The 26,229-nt window shown below is 38.7% G+C and overlaps 1 protein-coding gene across 2 annotated transcripts; it reads left to right on the top strand.

Annotated features, from left to right (window-relative positions):
• The first annotated feature begins 271 nt into the window (after positions 1-271).
• Positions 272-26,229, top strand: GKAP1 (G kinase anchoring protein 1). Of its 2 annotated transcripts, none has more exons than XM_089494532.1 (12): positions 272-477; positions 1,395-1,661; positions 2,452-2,595; positions 4,448-4,525; positions 6,171-6,303; positions 7,029-7,051; positions 12,419-12,565; positions 14,270-14,371; positions 19,177-19,240; positions 21,230-21,300; positions 24,451-24,528; positions 25,923-26,229. In XM_089494532.1, the coding sequence occupies exons 2-12, from the start codon at positions 1,443-1,445 to the stop codon at positions 25,968-25,970; spliced, it is 1,107 nt and encodes a 368-aa protein (XP_089350658.1). In that variant the 5' UTR covers positions 272-477; positions 1,395-1,442; the 3' UTR covers positions 25,971-26,229. The 2 variants fall into 2 exon arrangements, with proteins under 2 accessions (XP_089350658.1, XP_089350657.1); XM_089494531.1 differs by lacking the exon at positions 272-477 and adding an exon at positions 567-743.

Here is a 26,229-nt window from a genome sequence, read left to right as displayed (position 1 = left end):
AAGCGGGGCCAAACCGGGTTATTTCTCCAGTGTGGATGCAGCCAAAGCCAGACTTGGAGGCACAACAACAACACAAGTCGCCCTCTCTGGGCTTATGCCTCCCAGGCCCTTCCTCTCCAGCCTGATGAGTACCATCCTTGTCCTAATAGCCCTCAGTGTTGCTGCTTGCTCTGCCTCCTCTTCCCCCCTCCACCTCGGATCCTACGTCACAAACGTCCCCTGCGCCGCGCATGCGCATGCGCTGACCACGTGCCCAATCTCCCTCCCTCTCCAGCGCGGCCGCCCGAAAGAGAGATAAACAAACTCTGCCCGTGCGCGCGCCTTCGCCGTTGAGGGGAAGCAAGCAGGGCCTGTCTCCGGTGTTTTGTCCCTCCTCGCGCCCCGTCCCTCCTGACTCCCGCGCGCGCCTCTTAACGGCCCCCTCGCAGCCCCTGGCCCTCCTCCGCCCCTGAGGAGCCCGAGGCCGAGGCCGAGGCGGTGAGGGCCCTGGCTCCGAGGGGAAGAGAGGGAGGGAGGGAGGGTTGGCGCAGAGGCCCAGGGGAGGTCTGGCTGGGAAGGAAGGCGGGCTGGAGGCTGTGGGATTCTGGGGGCTGTCGGAGGAGCTTTGCTTTGAGAGTGAAGGAAAGGACCGTCCTCCGCACTTTAGATCTTGTGGCCCCTTTAAGACTAACTGGAAGAAGGCAGCAGCAGCAGCTTTCCCTGAGGCTCCTCAGGTGCCTTTGGCTTGCACCGTCCTCAGTTTAGTACGTAGAAAGATTCTGTGGCTCCCCTTAAGACTAACTGGAAGGAAGAGGTGGGCAGCAGGAGCTTCCCTTCCGCCCCAGTCCACTTCCTCAGATGCATTTAGTTTGGACTATCCTCAGTGTAGTGTCTATAGAGACCTTGTGGCTCCTTTGAGACTCACTGGAAGGAAGAGGGGGGCAGCAGGAGCATTCCTTTAGAGTCCAGTTTACTTCCTCAGATGCAATTTGCTTGGACTATCCTCACTTTAGTGCAGTGGTCCCCAAACTGATCCCTTTCAGAGATTTTGGACTTGAGCTGGAAGAAGCCTCAGCCATGTTGGCCAATAGCCTGGGATTCTGGGAGCTGAAGTCCAAAATCCCTTGAAGGGGTGGTCAGTTGGGGGACCACTGCTTTGTTCAGAGGAGGCTTGCCATTGCCTTCCCCAGAGGTTGAGAGACTGTGACTTGCCCAGTCACCCAGTAGGTTTCATGGCTGAGCTGGGAATTGAGCCCTGGTCTCCAGAATCATAACCCACCACTAATACCACCACCCTACACTGGCTCAGTTGTATTTTATAAACTTCTGTCAGAGTTTAAACCAGAAGTAATTTTAATGTAACAATGCTCTTCTTCTTCTTCTTAACTTCTTTTTATATTGCTTTAATTTTTCAGGAAACACCTTGATTGAGCGGTCCGTGTCAGTACACCTCTATTAGGAAAATGGCCTCCGCAGTAATTAGTTCTGTGCCTACTACAGCATCTAGGTTTGCTCTTTTACAAGTTGACAGTGGCAGCGGATCTGACTCAGAATCTGGAAAAGGAAGAAGTATTCGAAGTGGTGGAAAGTCTCAAATGTCAGGCAGCAAGTCATCTACAAATGAGAAGAAAAAAGAAAAGAGGAGGAAGAAGAAGGAACAGCAGCAGAGTGAGGCAAATGAGGTAAGAATGACATTTATGTTTAATATGAAGTTGTGCCTGCTGCATATGCACATAAAAGGAGATGGCAAACAATGATGAGGCGTGTCATATATAACCATACAAGATACAAGATAAGTGAGATTCCAGCAATGTTTGGAAGGGGCTTTAGATATGTTTAGCATGAGGCATAAATCTTACTGTCAGAAATTCTGAAAGCAGACATCGTATCTAAATGAAGATGAGACACAATTCTGCCTTCAAGTTTACTTACTAAAAAGAGAAGGGAAATTGAAATTGCCAGAACAAAATGAAGTATTTTAATGTAATACTTCAGCAGTTTGAGTCAGACACTCCCTTATAAGCGTTCTTACTTGTACAAAAGTGATGCAAATATCTTAAGATCTTTTTTCCCTCTGGCCACTGGTGGAAGCCAGAATGTTCTTAGCCTTGCTTCAGTAGTCTAAAGTGCAAATAACGTGTATTTGCTGAGCCAAATACATTTTGTAATTGTTACTGTTAGCTCCCCATCCCTGGTGCTTGTATGATGTTTTAGACTTAACACTGATTTTAGACAATGAATATTGGAAACTGCCATGGGAAGAAAAGACTCTATAAGGTATCCTGTCACAATTTTAAATAAACAAATCATAGCCTATCTCTTTTAGTCTGTATGTATTGTAAATTAGTATTTCTTACCAAAGTATCAAAAATACTGCAATTTATATGGAAGCAACATGGTTGTTACTATATGTTACGGTGTGTATAATTTAGCATATCACAGAATGAAAATTTTGGTTGTTTTTCTTTGTAGCTCAGAAATCTTGCATTTAAAAAAATTCCTCAGAAAACTTCCCATGGAGCCGGTTTGTCTCAGCCTGAACAGGCATTGAACAATTCATCACAAAAAGACTCTCAGGAAGAAAACTGGCAAGAGTGGAGACAGAGAGATGAACAGGTAGTATTTCGTGGTTGAGTTCAAGATCTTACAAGAAGCATGTGTGATTACTTTTCATCACTGTGGTTCTGTATACATTGTAGGACAGACAATGTAAAAGTGCAATCCTATATCAGACGTGAATCTCATTTATTTTATTTGGCCTTACATCTGCATAAATTGGTACATGATTGCAACCTGAACCTGAAGGCACAGAACTGTGTGCCTTTGTCTAAAAAAAAAAAAGCCCTATGAAACATGCTAGGAGTAACTTCTACACAAATATACATAAGATTAGGCTATAACCGATAAAGATCCTGAGCAAGACTTACTCTCTTAGGATTACAATATTAGGAACAAAAGATCAAAGTGTTCAGAGAGGGCCAGAGCAGATGAGCGGGAAGGAGTGGTCCGAGTCCACTCTAGCCCCAAATGGATTGGGACCATGGTGACTGCATGGCTTGCCCCAAAAGCAGCCTGATGTCGCTGGTCCCAACCCACACTGCCAGTAGCCAGATTAGCCTAACTCCTTTTTGCTCTGATAAAAAGGACTGGAGCGTGGTGTTGCTGCAGCTGTAGGCCGCTTTGGAGGCATGCATCGTTTTAACTCCACACCTCCAAAGCAGCTAGAAGCCACTTCTTTTGGCCCAAGAGGAACAAAATCAATGAATAACTCTTGTTCCTTTTCCTGAAATTATGCAGATATACAGAGCTCATTCTTGTCACAACTCATGAATGTTAGACAAGATACTTTATGTAGCAGGATGCTTTATTTTTATAAACCAGTAAACAATAACAAAGATAATTTCAAACAATGCCTTACTTAATAACTATATTCTACTAAAATAATACAGTACTTAAAAAGTCAAAGGATAACAAGTTATTCAAGAGTGTAGTGAAAATAGGTAAGTATTACCACACTCCAGATATATCTGTAAGCAGCTACTAAAATGCTTAGTTAAATGTCTTATCATGTTCTAAGTAGTAGAAATACTGGACCAGAAAAGAGCTTTGAGATCTTGATGATGCTAGACTCAATTGGGAGGCAAGTGTTATGACTCCATCAGAGGAGATTTTAATCTGAGCTAAGGAGGATTTTCCAAGAAATCTCTCCTTTTAATCTCCACTCAGAAAAACAGCCCAGGAACAAAAGACCATCTCCCAAAAATGGACTGTATTACTCTAATTGTCTTTTATAGTAGTGGGCTTCTGGATTCTAGTCCAGTTTTCCAAGGATAGTTTCTTTAAAACAGCTGTCAGGCTGAACAGTTGGATTTCCAGATAAATGGAGGGGAACATTTCATTAAACATCAGATTGGCTTGGAAAGCTTTCTGAGTTCTAGCCATCTTTTCAGATTTGAGTAGCAGTATGGATCATTTTTTCTGTTGGGGAAAGGATACAAATCTTAAGCAGAATTTTTGGAGCCCTGGTGCCACAGCAGTTAAATGTTCCCAGCTTGTTGGGGGCAATTAGATTACACTTTGTAAACCGCTTAGTACATTGGTAAGCAGTATATAAACGTACTTGCTATTGCTAATTTTTGCAGTTGCTAGTCTATGTAGGCTGACTGTTGGGACAGTATGTGTCATTGGTGGCAAGAAAAGTTTTATATAACACATGTATGCTATTTGCACAAGATGACTGCTTTGTAGACTGAGTTGACAGGAGCCTAAGTCTTCTTAATTATCATTCTACCAGCATTTTGCACATGTCTTGATTTCTTTTACTCTGTTGATTTTCAGTGTAGAGCAAGAAAGGTGGAAAATTACCTAACCAAAGCACAGCTAAAAATAAGTTTCTGATATGTTATATTAAGATTGTGTTTAAATAAAAGCCTCTAACAAGGTCTATACTTCCCTGCTGTTTCTTCAGCTGACTTCTGAAATGTTTGAAGCAGATCTTGAGAAAGCTTTACTTCTAAGCAAACTGGAATATGAAGAACATAGAAAGGTATTTCCTGCTTTTATTATTATCAAAATACAGCAAATGTTCTTATCAATTCCTGGATCTGTTAGAAGATCAGATATTTTATTAATCTACAGGAAATATTTTGAAGTTGTGTATTTAAAAATGTTTTTCATTTTCCCAGCTAAACAAAAGGGGGGAAAGCTGTGAGATAGGGTAAAAAGCAACACCTAATATGCAAAAAATGGAAACAGAGGTTAAGATTTCCATTTGTTTTTCTTGCAAATATTACTTAGGTTCTACTTTTATGCTTCTGCAAACAAATGTAAGTAATGTAGTTATATACAGCTTTGATAGCATGAGAATGTCCTTTGGAAGTAATGAAATGATCTAAAATATAAGGGAAAAAAGCCTGAGGGCAGGGAAATGTCCAATTAACAATTTGTAAGCCGCTCTGATAGCCTTTTGGCTGAAGAGCGGGGTATAAGTAAATAAATATTATTACAAATATTATGTTATACAGTGCGCCCTCAGCTTATGCGGGGGATTCATTTCGGGACACACACACACACACACACACACCCTGCATAAGCTGAATTCCATGCATGCTCAAGACCCATTTGCATGAATGGGGCTTGTGCATGTGGTGGTACACGCGTGCCACAGGTGCACACCCCATTCATGTCAATTGGATGTGCCGCCCCGCGTGCTCCCTTGCAGCTTTGAGCTTAGGCTCAAAGCTGCGTATAGCGCGCCTGCGTATGACGCATGTGCACTGTATAAACATGAATGATCTGGTAGATCACTCACTTGAATCTCCTACAGTGTTGGAGAAAGTTCCCCACCAAAATTCCTCACCTGAGCAAAATTGTTAGCTTTGGATAAGAGGAGTGGTCATCTTAAAAGATGGAAATTGTTTAATAGAAATAGAATAGAAAGCAACTAGATATAAATTGGCAGTTCCCATAGTGATTGGATGTGAGAAGAGGTCCCATAAGGATCTGTGTCGGAATGAGTACTTTCTAACGTCACCTGATGGTAGGGACGTTACCTTTCTCCTCCTCCCCGCCATCGCCAGGTGTCCTTGGGGCTTGAAGCCCCAAGGACACCCCTTTCCAGACCGTGAGGAAGCGGCCTTTTGCAGCTTCCCTGCAGCCTGGAAAGCAGTGGATCAGGGCCTCAGAGGCTGCCGGTCTGGCAGCTGAGGCCCCGATACAGCGGGGAAAGTGGTGGGTGCACACCGCCCCATACGGGCGGTCTGTAACCTGCCTAGAACAATGGGTATTAAAATGGTATAAGAACTTCAGTGAAAGCAAATGTAAAGGAATCCATATTGAGATAAAAATCCAGGTTTCGTGTGTTAACTGATGGCAGTGACAGACCAAAAAAGGGATCTTGGAGTTGTATTAGATAGCTCAAATAAAATAACAGTCAGAAATAATTTGCCACAGGCCCATGCTTGACATGGTGGCCATTAGATACATTTCACAAGCTAGCTCTGGTGGGCTTCCCAGAGGTGACTTATGTGTACAGAATCTTGGACCAGATAGGCTTTAAATTTGATCTAGGATGATACTCCTTGTATTCTTACATTCTTAAGCATTTTGTTTCTATTCAGTTGATTTACTGATTCATTTGTGATTACCATTTCAAGTTAAAGACAGATGAATAAACATGTAATCCTTTACAGGAATATGAACATGTTGAAAATGCTTCTCCTCCATCAAAGACTGTGCATAAGAAAGAGAAAAGGAAAAATCAGCAGGGAAAAGACAAGCCTCTAACAGTGTCTTTAAAAGATTTTCAATGTGATGCCAGCATAGGTATGGAATTTTGTTGTTATTATTCTGTAGTAAATGTTTCTATGAACCATTAGATCTTGCTCCAAAGAGTCACAGGACAAAAATATGTGTCATTTGGAGAAACTGTAACTAAGGCCGGGTGGCTTGGAGCAGCCTCTGGGTGCTCCAACCGCAAGCGCACCCTGAGCAGCGCGGTACCATAGCAACCAGATGCTATGGTCCAGAGACTGGCTGCCGCTGCTGTTCACAACAGATCATCAACAAGGAGCACTTTTTTGCACTGCTTTTGCGGCTGGGTTTGGACCACCTCAGGCAGCCGCTGCGCAGCTTCAGCCCAATCGGAGCATACAGTATGTCGTCTGAATGGCAGACCCCCGGATTGGCCTGAAGGCGGTGCTTTTGGCCCATCTGTTTCAGGCCTAAGTCTCCTGGATAACCAAACCAGTTCTATTTTAAATTCAGACCAAATCCCAAACTGAAAAATACCTAAACCAGTTTCATCAATCTCCAGTTTCACATCTCAGCATCATGCTCTAAGAAGGAAATGTTATACTTCGCACCTGTAGCAGTTGTTTAGATCTGTGTTGCTTTGAGATCAGAAAAAAGGATGCAAATTTCTGCTTAGGCGATCTTACTTTATCATTTAGAGAAATGTGCCACACTAAATATTTGAAATCATTATTTCATGTTTTTATACAGAAATAAAGCAATGAAATATAATTAGTAATCTCATTTTAATTTTTCAGATCACCTTCCCAAAAAGCAGGAGGTAAGTACTTGATTAAACAACAAAGAGAACTTAAAAAATATATAGATTAAATGATACAGCTATTCTGTTTATTATTCAGAATAACTTTATCTCCTAATGAGCACATGCATATTTTTGACATGTATTACAAGCATTGCTGTGTATTGTTTCAGGTAAGTGACATGAATTCATGCTCATGGTTCTGTTTTGTGGCCTTATGTGGGCAGGCATGGAGCTAGATTGTAGAATACTCAGGCGTTAGTAACCATGTTGTAAATTAGTGGTTTGGACTATTAAAATAAAGGCAGCACCTGTGGGGTTTTTAAATGAATAATATCTCTGTGTTACAGCACCTCCAGCAAAAGCTGTGCTCTACATATTTCTAGAGAGAAAAAATGTGCTCATGAAGGATGTGTTCTCCTTTTGATCTTGTGTTAACTACCTAATCTAACAACCATTTCTTTTTCCTTTGTTATGTGACTTAGTTTTAGAATGATTTTGTGCTCATCACTAATCAGGACATACAGCAGGGAGCATCACCAGCTGCCCATGGGCTCAGCAGGGGAAGAGTTTGCCTCATATTTCCATAGAGAGATAAATGTCTCCCTCTGCTTGGATCATAGGGTACTAGTGGTAAATGTAATGGCTATATTATAATAATAATAATAATAATAATAATAATAATAATAATAATAATTATTATTATTATTATTATTATTATTATTTATAAACCGCTTTTCCAAATTTGATCAAAGCAGTGTACAACACAAAACAAAAATGTGAGACAATAAAACAAATCAATAACACATATCATCAATTAAAATTATATTAAAAAGTTTACAAATATTAAAACCCAGAACTACAATATAGAACTACATTGTCAGTCAGGGTGGCTGCATGGTGACATCCTAAGGAGGGGGGACTAAATCTTTATGGTATCCTCACTCTACATGATAGTAAGAACATTACCAAAACAGCTTTGTTTTCTTTGCTGAGAGGGCAATGAAAGTATTTCAACCAGACAAGGATTGGTACCTGGTTGCCATGCAGGCTTAAGCCAAACTATGAAACCATCTATTGTGTCTTAACAGAATGAGCCTGGTCTCTCTTTACACTCATGCACTCCATATTCTCCTACTGCCGCAGCTGTGAACAGTTAAGAAGCTGTTGCCTCTGTTTTACATTAACTACTATTTAGTATTCTATCCCAATTTGACAGGCAATGGTTTGTTTCAGCCAAGACAACTTCATTTGACTGATCTATTATAGAACTGTTTCTTAAAATACACGCACGCACACACAACCAAAGCCCACAGATAAGCCTAACAACAGGTTTGGGCTAGGACAACATGCTGAACCCGGGGTGAAGAAAGTTATTCCAGTGTGTGTGGCCGGATGACCCCCCACCCCATTTGCTCATGACCCCCCACCCTAAGTTAAATGATACCATGGAACATAGCAAGTGGAAGAAGCTGTGGGGCAGATGGCACCATGTTGACCCAGGCACAAACTTCAGGATTCATTTTGCATTTGACACTTGGATGAAAGACCAGGTTTGAGCTTCTGTAGCCCAGGAAAGTTTGTATAGACCAAAGCCAATACAGCACAGGCATTGTGTGCAGCCAGTGTCAGAATCATTCTCCCTTTGTCCACACTATTCCATTAACAGCAGCATCAGTAGTATTTTGTTTTCTTATATCCCACCTTTCTCCCAGTATAGGGAGGCAGCGAACAGCAACTTAAAAACAATGCAGTTTAAAAACAGTACAACATAAAAATATATAAATATAAAATTTTAAAAAAACCAATTAAACAATTTTAAGAATTAAGACAATTATAATGGATTTATCAATTCTTCTGTGAAAATTTTGTAAAACTCTGCTGGGAGCCCATCCGGGCCTGTAGCCTTGCCTCTTTTGGATTGGTGTATTGCATCTCTAATTTCTTGGAGAGTTATTTCTCTATTTAATGCCTGTTTTTGTTCTTCTGAAATTTTAGGAATACTTTTTTTTCCCAAATAATTTTGAACTTTTATTTCATCAATATGGGATTGTCTAAACAGATGACTATAATAATTAACAAAAATTTGATTAATTTCCGTTTGCTTACTATATGTATTTCCATTATAATTTATCTTCAATATTTGTCTTTTTTGAGTTTGTTTTCTTAGTCTATAGGCTAAAAATTTGCCTGGTTTATTGGCCGATTCAAAATATCTTTGCTTTGCATATTTCATTTTTTTATTTAATTGCTCTACCAACAGCAAAGCAATCTGACTCCTTATTAATTTAATATCTTTCACAAGATCTTTATTTTCCCCTGTAGTTTGTAACTGTTTCTCTTTATTTTTTAGTTGTTCTTGTAATTCTGCCAGTTCTTTGTTCTTTTCCTTTTTCCTTTCTGCTCCTTTTTTGATGTAAAAACCTCTTATGACTGGTTTCATTGCATCCCAAACTACATGGGTTTTAACTTCATTATTCAGATTATCCTTGAAATAATTCTTCAATTCAGTTTTTGCTTCTAAAATGACCTTTTCGTCATTTAACAATATGTCATTCAATCTCCAATTGTATTTTTTACTGCCCAGGCATATTTCCATAATAATTGGCTTATGATCTGACATAATGTTAGGCAATATATCAACTTGTTTAACTCTAGAACTGAATATAGGTGAGATTAGAAAAAAATCTATCCTGGCCCACGAGTTGTGTGGGCTGGAGAAAAAGGTATACTCTCTGGCTGACGGATTTTTAATTCTCCATATATCACATACATTACAAAAATCAATTAGATCAAAATATGATTTTGGCAGTTTTCCTTGTTTAAGTTTGATTGTTTTTTTTAGAGAGTCTATCCAATTGAGGTTCAGTGACCCCGTTCCAATCGCCCATTAAAATGGCATTATCAAAAGCAATTTCCTTAATTTTGTTCAATAACTTCTGGTAAAATTTATCTTTTTTCTCGTTGGGTGCGTATATACCCAAAACTAAAGTTTTTTGTTCTTGCATATTTATTATAACCCCTATATAATGACCGTTTTTATCATTTAATACCTCTATTGCTTCTAAATTAGCTTTTAGATATAATACCACCCCTTTTTTTCTTTTTTCAAAGGCTGATACAAAATGTTGTCCTAATTTAGGGTTATTCAAAAAATGCGTTTCACCTTTTTTAATATGTGTCTCCTGGAGACATGATATATCTGTTTTTAAAGTTTCTAAATAATGGAATACTTTTTTCCTTTTTTCCAATCTATTTATACCTTTGATATTCCATGAGATGATTTTCAGGTTGTTATTCATTTTCTAATTGTACGTTTTCTTCTGAGTCTGACTTTTTAGTATCGTTTTTATCTAGAATGGTCTCCTCCTCGCTACTGTCGTCATTTTCTTTATCACTTTCTTTGTTCTCCTCATTATCATTTAACTCTTGATTCTCTTTCTGACTGAGATTAGTTGTTAATTCTTGATTTATGTCTTTACTTTGTTGACTCTGGAGTATCTCTATTTCTCCTTGGTTTATTTTGTCCTGGCAGCCTTCCTCTGTTGGTATCTTTTTCTGTTTTGGGTTACGTAAGTAGTATTCTCTAACCTTTTGTTCTTCTTCTTTATTTTGTTTAAAAACAGTACAACATAAAAATATATAAATATAAAATTTTAAAAAAACCAATTAAACAATTTTAAGAATTAAGACAATTATAAATTGAAATTAACGTGTTAAAATACCAACCTTAAAATTTAAATTGCACATCATTTAAAATTCAGTCCTTATTGGCTTGAAAAGGCCTGACAGCCAAAGAATGTCTATCTGCTGCCAAAGATAGCAGGGATGGAGCCATCCTGGCCTCTCTAGGGATGGAATTCCAAAGTTTGGGAGTAGCCACTGAGAAAGCCCTCTCTCTTGTTCCACCAAATGAACCTGGGAAGGTGGTGTGACAGAGAGAAGGGCCTCTCCCGATGATCTCAGTACCCTAGTGGGTTCATAAGGGAGATACGGTCCTTCAGTTAACCTGGACCCAAGCTGTATAGGGTTTTAAATGTCAAAACCAGCACTTTGAATTGTGCTCGGAAGCAGTCTGGCAGCCGGTGGAGCTGTCGCAACAAGGAATTGTATGCTCCTTGTAGCCAGCTCCAGTTAACCTGGTTATAGCTCTTTGGGCCAACTGAAGTTTCTGAGCAGTTTTCAGAGGCAACCCCACATGGAGCACATTATAGTAATTCAAACAGGATGTAACCAAGGCATGTACCACTTTGGCCAGATCTGACCTCTTGAGGAACGGATGCAGTTGGCTCACTTGTTTTAACTGTGTAAATGCACTCCTGGTTACTGCCGAAACCTGGTCTTCCAGGCTCAGTGCTGAATCCAGAGGTACCCCCAAACTAAAAACCTGAGTTTTCAGGGGGAGTGTAATCCCATCTAGCACAGGCTGAATCACTATTCCCGGATCTGTCTTTCGACTGACCAGGAGCACATCTGTCTTGTCTAGATTAAGCTTCAACTTGTTTGCCCTCATTACAAGTCCGTTACAGTGGCCAGACACCGGTTTAGGACAGAACAGCTTCCTTAGAATTAGGTGAAAAGGAGTGATAAAGCTGGATATAATCAGCATACAGGTGATACCTTACTCCAGAACTCAGGACAACCTCTCCCAGCAGTTTCATGTTGATGTTAAAAGGCATAGGGTACATGACTGAACCCTACAGTCCCCACAGGCCAATGGCCAAAGAGTCAAACAGGAACCTCCCAGCACCACCTTCTGAGAACACTCCTGCAAGAAAGAATGGAGCCACTATAAAACATTACCTCCAAGCCCCATCCCAGAGAGGTGACTCAGAATGGTCCATGGTATCAAAGGCTGCTGAGAGATCCAGCAGAACCAACAAAGACACCCCCCCATCCAGTTCCCTGCATAGGTCATCCACCAAGATGGCCAAAGCTTTTTCTGTCCCACAGCGAGGCCTGAAACCAGTCTGATATAGATCTAGATAATCCATCTCATCCAGGAACCACTGGAGTTGAGAGACCACCACATGCTCCAACTCCTTTTGGGGAGGCCATCTCTACTGTTATCTGTCATCAGTTTCATGCCAGAGGAGGAGTAAGGAGATCTTGAGTCAAAGACTTGCTATAACGTATTTGATAACATTGATTTACCATAATGTTCAAACACAACTAAAACCTTTATAAGTAGTGGCTAATAGTAGATACTGGTTTATGTGTTGAAAGATATGCTGTTAAACTTTAATGAAAGTTATATTTCATGTTTAGATGTCTTCAAGGGAGAGGGACTTATCATTTTGGAAAGAAAAACAGGAAAACTATCTTATTTATTTATTGTTCAGCTGTTTAATTATTTTTATTGGAGATTAAGAATAAGTTTCTTGACAGGAATTGGGCTCACATACTGTATTGCACGATGGTGAATTCTTCACTAGACTGGAAGATGATGTGCATAAAATACTTGTTAGAGAAAAAAGAAGAGAACATATTACAGACAATGGAATGGATAACAGCACATCATGTGACCACCCACAGGTATGTTAAACCAGTTCTGGGCACCACAATACAAGGAGGGTGTGAATTGCTGGAGGGTGTCCCAAGGAGATTGACCAAAATGGTGAAAGGTCTGGAAACCATGCCTTATGAGGAGCAGCTTAGGGAGCTGGGTATGTTTAACCTGGAGAAGAGCAGGTTAAGGGATGACTTGGTAGCCAGGTTTAAATGTTTGTAGGATGTCATGTTGAGATGGAGCAAGCTTGTTTTCTGCTGCTCCAGAGACTAGGACCCAGAGCAATGGATTCAGACTATAAGAAAAGAGATTCCATCTAAACATTAGGAATAACTTCATGACATTAAGTACTGTTGGATAGTGGAATCTGCTGCCATAGAGTGTGGTGGAGTCTCCTTCTTTGAAGGTTTTTAAACAGGCTGGATAGTCATCTGTTGGAAGTGCTTTGATTGTGTATTTCTGCATGGCAGGGGATTGGACTGGATGGTCCTTGAGGTCTCTTTCAACTCTGTGATTCTAAACAGAAATTCTTAAATGAATTATGTACAGTACAACTGCCATATCAGCGGGGATATGTTCCCAAACTTACTGCTGATAGTGAAAATTGTGAGTAATGGTGAACCTTATATTTGTGACAAAGGCTGAACCTCCAGATGCCTCAAGAGACCTTATTTTTATGGACAAGAGTAAGTGAAACCACAGGTGCCAATCCTGAGATATGAGGGTTGTACAGTACATGATTATCTTGAAGAATGCAGTTGAATAAGACAAAATTGGGTAGTCAAAGGGAAAATGAAACAAACTTATGAATTCAAAAAGCCACAACATTTCTCCAAGCCTGAGAAGAGTCTTGCAGAATAATTATGTAGCTAATGATGCTACTTGGATTTGCTTTTCTTCTGTTCCCAACCGATTTTCTTTGGTGTCACAACCACATTTTTAGTAATATTATGTAAGCTATTCTGGGATCCGAGCTCAGTGGCCGGGGGTGGGTGGGGGGGGTGGGACAGGTTATTTTAAATTCACAATAAAGCAAAGTAATAGCTTATCATTTTATTCACCCCTTCAAAATATAAACCCCACAAAGATAAGTGGTTTACAGTGCTTTGTTATCTGTGATGTCCTGCAATTCTCTTCTGATTGTTCTTGGATAGTATAGCCACAAATAGATGTTTCAGATAGATATTCAGAAGATTGTGCTTGTACAAAACTCCCAAATTTTCTTATATTAATTTTTATTAATTTTAACACAGTCTCCCCACTTATATGTTCCACCCCTTTCCACTCACCAACTTGCCAAGTGGACTTGTAGGTGTTGGACAAGAATTCTGGTGAGCCCCCGACGAGCCCCAAATGGATCCAAATCTTCCCTATTTTGAAAAAAAACCATAGCAATAGCCATGGGAGTGATGGAGTTGGGCGAGCAAACGCTCCACCAGCCGCCTCCCCATCGTATCCGGAAGTCCCTAACTTAGTGATTTATCAATGTGATGCATCCCAAGTAGTATTCTATGAGTAGAATACTGGCTCAAGAACAAACCTTGGCTTCTTTTTCTTGATGGAACTTTTGGTTTATTCTGTTAGACACAAACTTACTCTGTTTAATTAATTTAAAAATCAAGGGTTCTTTTATACATTTTTATATTTGAAAATATTTTGAATCATGGTTTACATTTCTTTCAATTCTGTGTATGTGATTCATCCTTACTTGTATGGTATTTCTTTTGGAGGATTTTTTTCTGAAAGATGGAAGAATAGAAAGACTAAAGTTGGAACTTGAAAAGAAAGATGCAGAAATCCACCAATTAAAGAGTGTGATCATTCAATGGGAGGTATGTATTCTTTTTACTGAATAACAAGCAACTTACTAATTTTAACTAAAATACAAGTTGAACTGATGCTTTGTGATGGCCAGCAAAAGAGTCATTTAACTAGGGCAAGAAAGGATTTAACAATTAGGAAAGTTACTTAGACATAGGGCTATAATAACAACTAGAGATAATAGGCAAGAAGGATTGAAAAGAATATTTATGTTGTCAAGTGAAAGCTACTCCAAAAATGATACACAAAAGAAACTGAAAGTGAATGGCCACTCTACTGACACAAGTGGCTTTCAAGGCAGAGGAAATGAGTCCCGGTGGATGCTAGGGTTCCTCCCCCAATAAAACAAATGAATCTGAAGAGGAGACTATGCCAAAATTAACGGCAGTTTCAATGCAGCCTATAAGACAAAAGGTCTTAGGTAAGCTGAAAGCTCAGTTACTGCTGAATCTTAGGGCGGACACCTATTTCACTGCATTAGGGGTGTTGACGGATCACGTGCTCCATCAGCTGAGCCAGCGCTGACTGAAATGAAGAAACCACAGCAGAGAAAGGAGAAAAACAAAAAAAAATCAGTTGCTAAAAAACAGAAGAAACAAAACAATGCCAATCCAAAATGACAGGCACTCAGGAAATGAGGTCTAAAGAACATGAGGAGAGTTACCAGAGCAAACAGTCAGCTTTGCTTGGTAACTTGTTAAACACTACCCCTAGTGCTAGCAATGTGCAACTGACAGAAGGGAAAAACAGCAGATCAGACACAGTATACAGTGGGTCCTTGTTATCCACTGGGGTTTGGTTCCAGAATCCCCTGTGGATAACAAAATTAGTGGATGCTCAAGTCCCGTTAAATACAGTGGCATAGCAAAATGGTTTCCCTTATATAAAATGGAAAATCAAGGTTTTCTGTTTGAAATTTATACCTTTTTTGAATGTTTTCAAGCTGTGGATGCTTGAATCTGTGGATAAAAAATCCGTGGATAAGAAGGGCTGATTATAAGTATTCAAGCAAATGAAATTTTTAATACGTTAAGAGCACAGATACATGTCATTGAATATTTCTAATTTAATACAAGTTACAGTCAAAGCAGAATAGCAAATATGTTTGAAATGAATACCATGGGTCAGCAAGAAGAGTCAAATGTCAATACCAACAAAGGTAACAAAAATGAAAAAAGACCAATAGAAATTGATATGGAACATCAAAGTAGGAAAAAGCATACCAAGAAAACAAAACTCATACTTGATTAAGAGTTAAATGATGAGCAGCATGGCAACAATAGAGAATATATGAAGGAATCATACTTAAATTCTGATGATGACATAACAGCAGAAGAGTATGAACAACAAGAAGTGGAGGAATATGACTCCTCAGGCGCTGAGATGAGGAACAACAGCTAATTGCAGAAAGGTTGTTGCCCATAGAAAAGTTTAAACATCTGCTCAAAAGAGTATTTCAGACTTTAGGCTTACAACATGACAACAAAGAAAACTCACAGGAAAAGAAATCTTCAAATAGAAACATAGCAAAATTAATCCAAAAACAAAAGATACAAAGGGAAGAAATTCCCATGAAAGCCAGAAATATTTAAAGATTTGAGGCAGAATGGAATTCCTCTTTTCAATCAAAAAAATTCATAGGTTACAGTCAAAGATTGTATTCTTTACAAAATGAAGGTATGAACATGTTAAAAGTGCCCCTTGTGGACATGCTAATTGCTGCTTTGATCTCTGGAGCAATTGCCCCAAAGGAAGGGGACACTACTCTAAAAGACATTGATGAAAAAAGGGCAGATTCAGTATTGAGGAATTGTCTGCGAGAGCTGGAGTCATGTGGATACAAGATATAAAGAGTACCAGTGACGTATAGCTGACGGCTTTGTATAAAGCATTAGATAGGATAGCCACAGTTCTACAATACATAGCAGATGCCGGCCATGACACCACTGCTTTTGCTGCTTGCAGCATAACAGCAATGACAATAATTAGAAGATCACTTTGGCTTAAGCACTGGTATGCCAATAGCAAATCTCATAACTTGGCATATTTTCCTTACGTTGGAGACGTACATTTTGGAGAAAAAGCACTAGAAAAAATTCTTGTTGAAAGCAAAAACAAAAAACGTGTAATGCCAATTACAAAAGAGAATGGACATACGAGCATTCAAAAATACTAATAATTCATATAATTTCTTCCGAGGCACAAGAACAATTCCAAAATAGTCACAATACAGAGGTCAGTGATACCCGTGGTTCAGGATTGGAAATGGATTTAGTAAACAAAGTACTGATATCAGACAGAATAAAAAAGAGGAGGTCAACACCACAAGGCATCCTAGAAATCAATATTGACAATTCACAATTGGCAGTAGGGGGAAGATTACTCAGATATGCAAATCAGTGGTAAAAAAACAACCACCGATCAGTGGGTACTTCAGGTAGTAACAACAGGCTACAAAATAATATTCAACAGAAAACCAAGATCAAGATACCCACCTTCCCCAGAGCCAAAAGAAAAAAGCAAATGCATAATTCATTTTATTACGATCAATTGATCAAACATCAACAAACAGCAATCGCATACAATAGTTAATAATTAAAATTTCACTTATAAAATTATATTTAAAAGACAAATGCATAATAATTCAAAACAAAATAAATCATTTGATAAAAATGCACGCCATAGAACGAGTACCAAAAGACCAAGAATTCAAAGGCGTATATTCCGTGTTTTTCACGATGCCCAAATCCAACAGCACATATTGACCAGTATTGAATTTGAAATATTTAAACAGGTATCTAAAATATTACAAATTCAAAATAGAAATGTTACGCACAATCAAAGAAAGTTGGAGACTGAAGTCATACATAGTTTCCATAGATGTTCAGAAGGCATTTACACATTTCCATGGCAGTGGAAAGCAAGAAATATCTGATTTTTGCTTACCAGGGAACCACTACCAATTCAAAACCCTCCTGTTTGGTTTAGCATCAGCCCCAAGAGTGTTTACCAAAGTGTTAGTTTGAATAATAGCACATCTCAGGACTCAAAGTTTACAAATCCATCCATATTTGGACAATATATTCTTGGCTGCAGAGTCATACTCACAACTGAAAACAAATGTAGGAATGGCAACTCAAACATTGAACAAACATGGGTTTTTTTACATAAACTAGAAGAAAAATCAGTTACAACCAAAAATGATGATAAAACATTTGGGAACAAAAATAGAATACTGTAAAGGAAATTGTGAGTTTGTCATCAGATAGAAAGATCAAAATAAAAAAGCAAACAAAACTACTAATACAACCCAGGAAAGCGGATATAATGTGGCTAGCCAAAACAATGGGAATAATAATTTCATCAATCCAGTTAGTGAACTAGGGCTATTTTCACACCAAATCTCTACAATTACTACTGAGACCACATCAACATGCCATGGGGGGTGGGGGGGAGACTGTCTTAATTTATGTACCACCAATAGTAAAACAAGAAATGAAGTGGTAGACCAAAGATATAAATCTGAACAAAGAAGTACCTTTGATAATTATGGATGCGAGCTTAGAAGGATGGGGAGCACCCTGCAATCAACACAGGACTGTGGACGAACATAGATAAGTAACAGAACATAAACTTCCTAGAACTAAAAGCAATGAGATTAGCACTCCAAAGCTTCCAACATCTAGTATATATGCAACATGTATTGATAGAAATAGACAACATCACAGTGAAATCTTATCTGAACAAACAGGGAGGGTTGAGGTCATACGCCCTAATGGAAGAAGCAACCAAACTTTCAAAGGGCAGAACGACATGTCTCGTCAATAATAGCTCAGTTTATTCCAGGGAAGATGAATGCAAAGGCATACTACCTCAGTAGTCACTACATACACCCAAGAGAATGGACTCTACACACAGGCATATTCAACCAGTCGAATCAGTTACAGTGCACCCGCGTCATACGCAACTTCCACCATATGCTGGAAGCCACGCCGGATGAAAGGCTCATGAGCCCCATTACTTGTTATGGGGCTTGAGCGTCTGCGTTTTTTCTCTTACGTGGGGGGGGGTGTCCAGAATGGATCCCCGCGTAAGAAAAGGGCCCACTGTATTAGATCCATTTCAGATAGATCTGTTTGCATCACAGAAAAATCGGAAGTTAACCAGATACTACACATTACAGAAAGATGCAAATGCCATAATTTGCAAATAAATTCTTTCCAAATCAGACAATGTGATTGTCTGGATTTGTTTTTTCATTTTGTCTCTCATAGTTGAGGTCTACCTATGATGTCAATTACAGGCCTCTCTCATCTTTTTAAGTGAGAGAACTTGAACAATTGGTGGGTGACTAAATACTTTTTTGCCCCACTGTGTGGGAAAGTGAGGAGCCATGGACATTCTGTGTGCTCAAATATCTTACTATATTTTGTTTTATTTATAAATGCTGCTGAGATGAATTCTGTGTTGAACACCTTGTTTGTTGCATTGCGAGCCAGACTTAAAATTGGAATATGTATTACTTTCTCTTCTTTCTGCTTTGCTCACCGCCAGTTGTAAAAGCCATTCACATACCACCACCTCCAAAAATGGGAGTTTGAAGTATAATTTATATGACAGTGTATCACACTGGTTGTTAAATGAACATAAAACTTTGAGGCTGTAATCCTTGATACATTTACTGAGGAGTAATTGCCTTTGATCACATTGGGACTTCCTGTAGAGAATTCAGGCATAGTTTTTTGCTGTATAACTTTAACGTTGAAACAAGATAGGTTAAATGAACCACTTGTGTTTGATTTTTGAAAACATTTAGGCAAAGTATAAAGAAGTAAAAGCACGAAATGCACAACTGTTGAAAATGTTACAAGAAGGTGAAAGTAAGTACCATTTTGTGTTTTTAAAATATATTTAAGATTATTTTTAAAAATCTGTTACAATAATTAAATCTATTTACAAGGGTGTGGGAAATAATTAAATAGACATGTTTGTTGAGTTTTATGTGGTAGGTCTATGAAACATCTGAGTCATTGAGCCAACAAATTATTGGCTGCTCTATTTAGACTCAAGATAATTCCAGTCAAACACTAGTTGGAGCCCATTTTATAGCCTATCTCACTGCTTGTATTTGTTGTTTAACACAATTTCATCCAGTGTGGTTCTTCCGTATTGTCAAAAGCTACAACATCCTACACCTCAGAGAACTGAGAAGCCCTCCAAAACCCACTGTGATGAATTTACAAAACATTTTGGGGACAAAATAACTCCATTCCATTCAAACTTGGACTCCACATTGAGGATAGATTCTGAAGTGGCAATTGAAGCATAGACTTGTCCACTTTTGTCAGATGCGTTTTAGTTTCTTTGGCTTTAGGATTTTGACAGATTGCTTGGATATGGTCAACCACTTTTAGACCCATGGTGATATTGGCTTTTTAGATCTGTCAGGGAATGGCACATGATTAGGTAGTGTACAATGTAAATACTTTTTTGGAAAAAAAAATATATTCCAGCTCATCCAAATGAGGCAGTTATAAGACCTTCACTGGACTCAGCCACCCCAGATTTGAAACTGGCTAGCCTATCCTTTCTCAGTAAGGTCTTAAAGCTAGTGTCGACAGCACAACTTGTGGCTTTTGTGAAAGAAACAAATCTTTCCACTCTAGGTTTATACCTGGTAATGGGACAGGAACAGCTTTGGTCACCTTGATAGATGCTCTCTGTCAGGAACTAGATGGGATGTGTATGCTGCTGTTGGTTTTGCTGGACCTCTCATTTGATAACATTGGTAGTGGTATTCTTCTGAGCTGGTTGGCTGATACAGAAGTTACGAGCACGGTTTTGCAATGGTTGCAGCACTACAGTGTTACCAAAATGTAGTGCTTATGGATTGTTCTTCAGCCTTCTTTCCAATAGTCTATGGGGTTCCACAGCCCTCACGCCTGCCTCCTGTGTTTTTTAACATCTATATGGTGTTGGGGGAGGTCATCCAGAGTTTTTTGGTTAGCAGTCATCACTATACTGGTAATACTCAGCATTATTCCTCTTCTGCATTTGATGTCAAGGAGGCCATGAAAAGCTTGAATGTAGGTGTCACTAGTCGTGTACTAATTGCACTGGCTTTCACTTTGCTTCAGTTTATTATCCCCTAAATAGCTTTTACCAGGTTACATAGAGGGCATACTTAACCTGCATGCGTCTGCCTGGAATTTGAGTATCCCAGTGGAGATCGTGTTGTACGCTTAAGTATGCTAGGGGGGTCCGGTTGCACTTTGGTTGTGGAAATCAGTCTAGTTCAGTCTTTTGTGTGCATTCAGTGGGTAACCAAGACTGCACTGTTTTGTAAGTCCTTTGGTCCCTAAAAGTAGGGATTTGGGGACTGTTTTAATTGTGTGTGCATTCTAAAACTGTTTATTTTTAGTTTTGATTAGTTTTTAAAAAGTGTTTTATGTGTTCCACATTGCCTTGTGGCAAGCTGAGAGCCAACAAGCAAATATTTAAATATATTAAGCTGAATACAGCTCACCGGCTATGTTTCGTTTTCTGCTAGGAGCCCTGGTGGCACAGTGGTTAAATGCCTGTACTGCAGCCACTCACTCACAAACCATAAGGTTGCGAGTTCAGTACCAGCAAAAGGGCTCAAGCTTGACTCCGGCTTGCATCCTTTCGAGGTCGCTAAAATGAGTACCCAGACTGTTGGGAGCAGTTAGCTTACACTTTGTAAACCACTTAGGGAGTGCTTAAGTGCACTGGTAAGCGGTATAGAAATGTACTTGCTATTGCTATTGCTCGTGGCTTGATATACCCACCTACCTCATTTTTAAAGATACTGAAAGGAGTTTAATCTTTTCATTGTTTTAATATTGTAGTGAAAGATAAAGCCGAAATACTACTTCAAGTTGATGAATCTCAGAGTATTAAGAATGAGCTGACTTTACAGGTAAAGATTTTGTAATTTTTAAAATTCTGCTTCAGATCATAATAACCAGGACATATAGGTTGGAATAAATGCAAATTCTTTTTATGGAACAGGACTTCCCCTCTAGCTCCTTCTACCATAGCCAGCTAGAGGCTGCTCCTGAGACCGAAATATGAGATATGTAGGAGATTGCAACAAGGATAGGGGAATTTTTAGAAACTGGCTTTCACTTTGCTTCTAGATTAATCAAATTTTCAGTTAATATTCAGTCAGCAAAGTTCAAGAAAAGAAGTAGCAACTCAAGAAACAAATTCTAGCTTCATACAGATATTAATAATCTATGTTTTGTCCCAAGAGCAATGCTATGGACTTTGGGTGTAGTAAGGCCTCTGGCTCTCGGGATCACAGCCAGAACAAAAGACTTGTCCACAAATTTCTTAAGTTTCCAAAAGCTTTACTGGTTATAACACAAAAAACACAAAACTGATTTCTTCTTTCTCAATAGTCCTTCCTAAATACCTTGCTCTCTTCTTGATGGATTCTATCTTTCTTCTTCTGAGGACTATCTTTCTTCTTTTGTGGACTTATCTTTTTGTCAAAGGAAAATACTCTCTCCAGGTCTGACTTGGCTGAAATCTTACTACACACTGAAAATAACTAGAGGGAGACAGTAAGAGACCCTGGGATTTCCCACAATCCTTGTCTTTCTTAAAGCTATAGATCTGTATTTTCCTCTTAAACTAATACATAGAAAACCTAATATAATCTTAACTAAATATATGTCTCAAGAACATCAAAGATGCTCTGGAGGCATGACAATCTAATTTCTCTGCTTGATATTAGCTGCCTTGAATGTTCACATGAATTAAAAGGAGCCCTGGTGGCGCAGTGGTTAAATGCCTGTACTGCAGCCATAAACTCGAAACCACAAGGTTGCGAGTTCAAGACCAGCAAAAGGGCCCAAGCTCGACTCAGGCTTGCATCCTTCCGAGGTCGCTAAAATGAGTACCCAGACTGTTGGGGGCAAATTAGCTTACTTGCTAATTAGCTTACTTGCTGTTCACCACTATGATCTTTGGAATAGCGGTATATAAAAAAAAAACAAAAAAAAAACACAAAACAAAAAGATGGGATATTTTTTTAACAAAAATTAGTTTGTCGTTATATATATTAGATTCTGCTTAAAATCTAACATATTATATATAATGACAAAACCACTTTTATTTTAAAAATTTATCCTATCTTTTATAACCTTTTTACTACTTTTTGCAGTATTGATGTCTCCATTCTCTTTCTGATCCATGCTGTGATATTTTATAAAATTTGAATATTGCAAAGAAAATAGAAAAGCAGTAGTATATATTTAGCTTTTATTAAAATGGATAGGTTGTGTAATTCACATTGAAGAGAAGCCTGCAGAGTGAACTTCAGATGAACTACCTCATAAAGCAATGTATCTGTAGATCCTACTGCTCACGGATCCTGGGTAACTTTAAAGATACTGACTTCCTAGTAATCAGAATCTTAACATTAAAGCATCCTTATAAAACAAATAGATATAGTGGTACTTTTTAATTAGCTTTACCTAATTTTTAAAGCTCTCCAACTCATTTTGCCTACTCACTTGCACCCAACATATGAGGCTTTTTTCCTCCTGAGCTAGCAGCATATTGAGGTTAATATTTATTTGAAAGGCAAGTTCTTGTCCAGGTACACAGAAAAATAATTGAATGTCTGTGCTTCTGATTTCCTAATCTCAGGTGCAAAAGTTGTCGTCTTCATTGTTCTCTTTTTTTATGGATGTTTATAGGTTTATCTGGGTGCTGCTCTTGGAGACAAAGTTTTTACTTGAGAGAACACCTCTAGGAATCTCTAGGTCCTCCAGTGCAACTCTGTGGTCAACATCTGCCAGACATTGACCATAGATTTGTGCTGGAGGAGCTACAAAGACCTAGCGGAGTGTTCTCTCTAGGAATCTCAAGGTCATTCAGTGTGCCTTTTGGTTAAAGTTGATCACAGAGTTGCACTGGATGACCTAGCTATTCTAGAGAAATCATATTAATAAAATCTATGAATAATCAAATCCACAAAAGTCAAAGCCACAAATGTGGAGGGATGAGTGTAATTCCCATTAATAGAACTGGGAAAAGGAAATGATGGCCAGAAGTTTTAATAATCTGATACTGTATATAGTTTACATAGATGTTTTTCTCTTTAAAAGTTTTTAGAAATAATTTTGAGGCAATAAACATGTGAATATCTTGTCTTAAATACTTATTCATCATTCTAAAATAAAATATTTTGATAGTCTAGTTTCCCCCCCTATTTTTCCTGGGGGGGGGGGACGAGAGAGGATCCATTTTTTTGTGGGCCTTCTGTATCCCACCCATACCTATTTGAAACAGATAGGAGGAGGTGAAAATATAATGCAATGGTCTGCTATGTTTAATAGAGGGCAAATCCTTTCTTAGTTAAAAGAAGGTAGATGTTAAACAGCCCTGGCTTAAACAGCCATTTAATTTCATCCAGCAAGGTAATCTTGTTCATATATGGCATTCTTGGGAAACTATTTAACTTCTGCTAAACTGTCTCCAGTACTGAAATCTCAAGCTCAAGACAACAACAACAACAACAACAACGGGTTGTTGTTTTTAGATGTCTCATTACTTATGTTTAAAGAATTGTTATTCAGGTGTGAGAAGATTAGAGTAAAATCCATATCTACAATGGATTCAGAACATTTAGGAAAACAGGGAATTTTGTTTAGGCACACAAGTGTATGTTCAGAGTTTCATTTTGGGTGTTTCTTTTGCAAGACTCACTTCTTCTCTAGTACTTTAGTGTCAGCTTGCAGAGACTGCTGCAGTTTTCTGAAGATACGGATTGAACGATTGAATCCTTTAGGAGAAAAGACAGCTAAAATCTTTATTTTTTATTTGACTTTCAGTAATTGTCAGAATATTGTGATAACTTGTACCATGTGTGACAGTGTATCATATTACTTCTGTGAGCATTTATCTCATCAGCCTGTAATTTTGAGACAAAACATTACTTTTTCCTTTAACGCTTTGAATGGGACATGTAGTTTTTAATTCTCTTTAAAATATCACATTTATTAATAATTTAAAACCTTTCTCAGACCAAGGTGACTGTTTAATATTTCTTTTTTAGGTTACCAGTCTTCATGCTGCACTGGAACAAGAAAGATCTAAAGTGAAATTACTCCAAGCAGAGTTAACAAAATATCAGGTAACTTACAATTGTCCAAAATAATTAATGTAAAATATTAGATCCTAAAGTGAGGGACTAGGGGGGACAGTTAAGAATGGTTGGTTGTTGTTTTTGTTTGTTTGTTTGTTTGTTTTTGCCCCATCACTTCTTTCTAGCCACCTTTGTGCCTTTGAGAAGCCACAGGTGTCCTCTTCAGCACCATAGGCTGGACTATGGGAATTGCTGGGAAGAGAGAGAATTGCCCAAAATTGAGTTGGAGATTACAGGAGATTTTTCTTTACTGAACCTCCTCAGGATCAGAATTGATCCAAAGAAATCTTACATTCTGATTCAAAAATAATTTTGGGTATTTTGTGTGTTCTGAAAATGTACTTTTAAAGCATACTTTAAAACTATTTCTCTTGTGTACTGTATACTGAATGTCATTCAGCACATAATGAATGTTTTGTGTCCCTGAACTATGGGCCGGAAGAGACATCCCTGCTGAAGATGCCCCAGGGCGGCTTTAAGATGTTCCAGCAGTGTGCAGTGTGGAAACGCCACACCGTTGGAGCGTGTTGAAGCCACCATGTCTGAGCAGCTGGTTGGCTTCCAGGAGGCTTCTGGGCACCTTTGGAGCATGGACCATGTAAATACTGTGCTCCTGAGATACCCAGAAGCAGGCTTTAACAGGCCGTTTTGGCCCTATATTGATTTTTTTCTCAATGATCTTAATCTATATTCACTGTTAAATTTTGTGTTTATGTATACAATAATTTACACTAAAATGTGGTTGGGGTTTCCTTTGCTGATGGAAGGCATCCATAATCAGAATGCAGACATTAGCAGTTCCTTCTCCTCACTGTAGTCTTTTTTTCAACACTCACACGCAATATCTGATGTGAGGAGACTCCCTGTTCTCTAGAGCAGGTTTGAGAGACGATGCATTGAGAAGATGGAACTGCTTCAAACCACTCCTTCCCCATTCTGCTGATGAATGGACAGTACCTAGCCACCCAAGTATCTGAGGGTAATATAAATCCTGCTGAAGCTTCCATGAGTTGACTTGCCAACCTGCCAAATACTGAGTCTTCTCTAATCCAATGAATGCTCCTCCGCTTTCTGACAAAGCTGTTTGTAAAAATATTAATCTTTCCTGTGCAAATCTGAGGAAAACACGGATGATTCTTTTTGTCTTCCACTTTTACAAATGTCTGTCTTCTGCTGTCTCCAAAAGCCCTGCAGAGAGAGTCCATTCATTCTTTGAAGGAGTGGCTTCCTTCTTCATCAGCTTTTGTGGGAGGTAGCAGTAAAGAAAAACTGTCAGTACTTCTGTGAAACCACCCTGTTCACAGGGAAAATGCTTTGTTTATTGACACTTAATTTTTGATAACATGTTTCCTGTTATTCCCCCACCCCCATTTTTTTTACAGGCTGGAAGAAAAGGAAAAAGAAATTCAGAGTCTGACCAGTGCAGGTGATTACACTTGCAATACAAAGCAAAGCAAAAAAAAGTCTTCAGGGTTTTGCAGAAATGTATATTTGTATTACTGCTTAACTATGCAGTTTTGGGAGGGGGTTGGAAGTAAAGTTTGATTGACTAACAATCTGAATATTCAATCTGTTGTACTTCTAGTGTAAAGAAGAGAGGCTGGAAACTAATATTACAATGATGCTCAAAACTTAGTTTGTCCTAATTCTAGATCTAGTTTTTCATCAATCAATAAACCTTTTTTGTCA

This window comes from Sceloporus occidentalis, unplaced genomic scaffold, assembly GCF_023333645.1.
Source record: "Sceloporus occidentalis isolate IW3139 unplaced genomic scaffold, rSceOcc1.0.p SCAF_73, whole genome shotgun sequence".
In the NCBI taxonomy this organism is placed as follows: Eukaryota; Metazoa; Chordata; class Lepidosauria; order Squamata; family Phrynosomatidae; genus Sceloporus; species Sceloporus occidentalis.
Note: the sequence above shows the minus strand (reverse complement) of the source record. Positions and strands in the feature narration are given on the sequence as shown.

What these genes read in the sequence shown, in the direction of transcription:
- GKAP1 (XM_089494532.1), top strand. Translation starts at nt 1,443, where the DNA reads ATGGCCTCCGCAGTAATTAGTTCTGTGCCTACTACAGCATCTAGGTTT. An exon ending in GGAGACAGAGAGATGAACAG is followed by an intron (nt 2,596 to 4,447) that starts GTAGTATTTCGT and finishes CTGTTTCTTCAG; the next exon opens with CTGACTTCTGAAATGTTTGA. An exon ending in AGAATGAGCTGACTTTACAG is followed by an intron (nt 21,301 to 24,450) that starts GTAAAGATTTTG and finishes TTTCTTTTTTAG; the next exon opens with GTTACCAGTCTTCATGCTGC.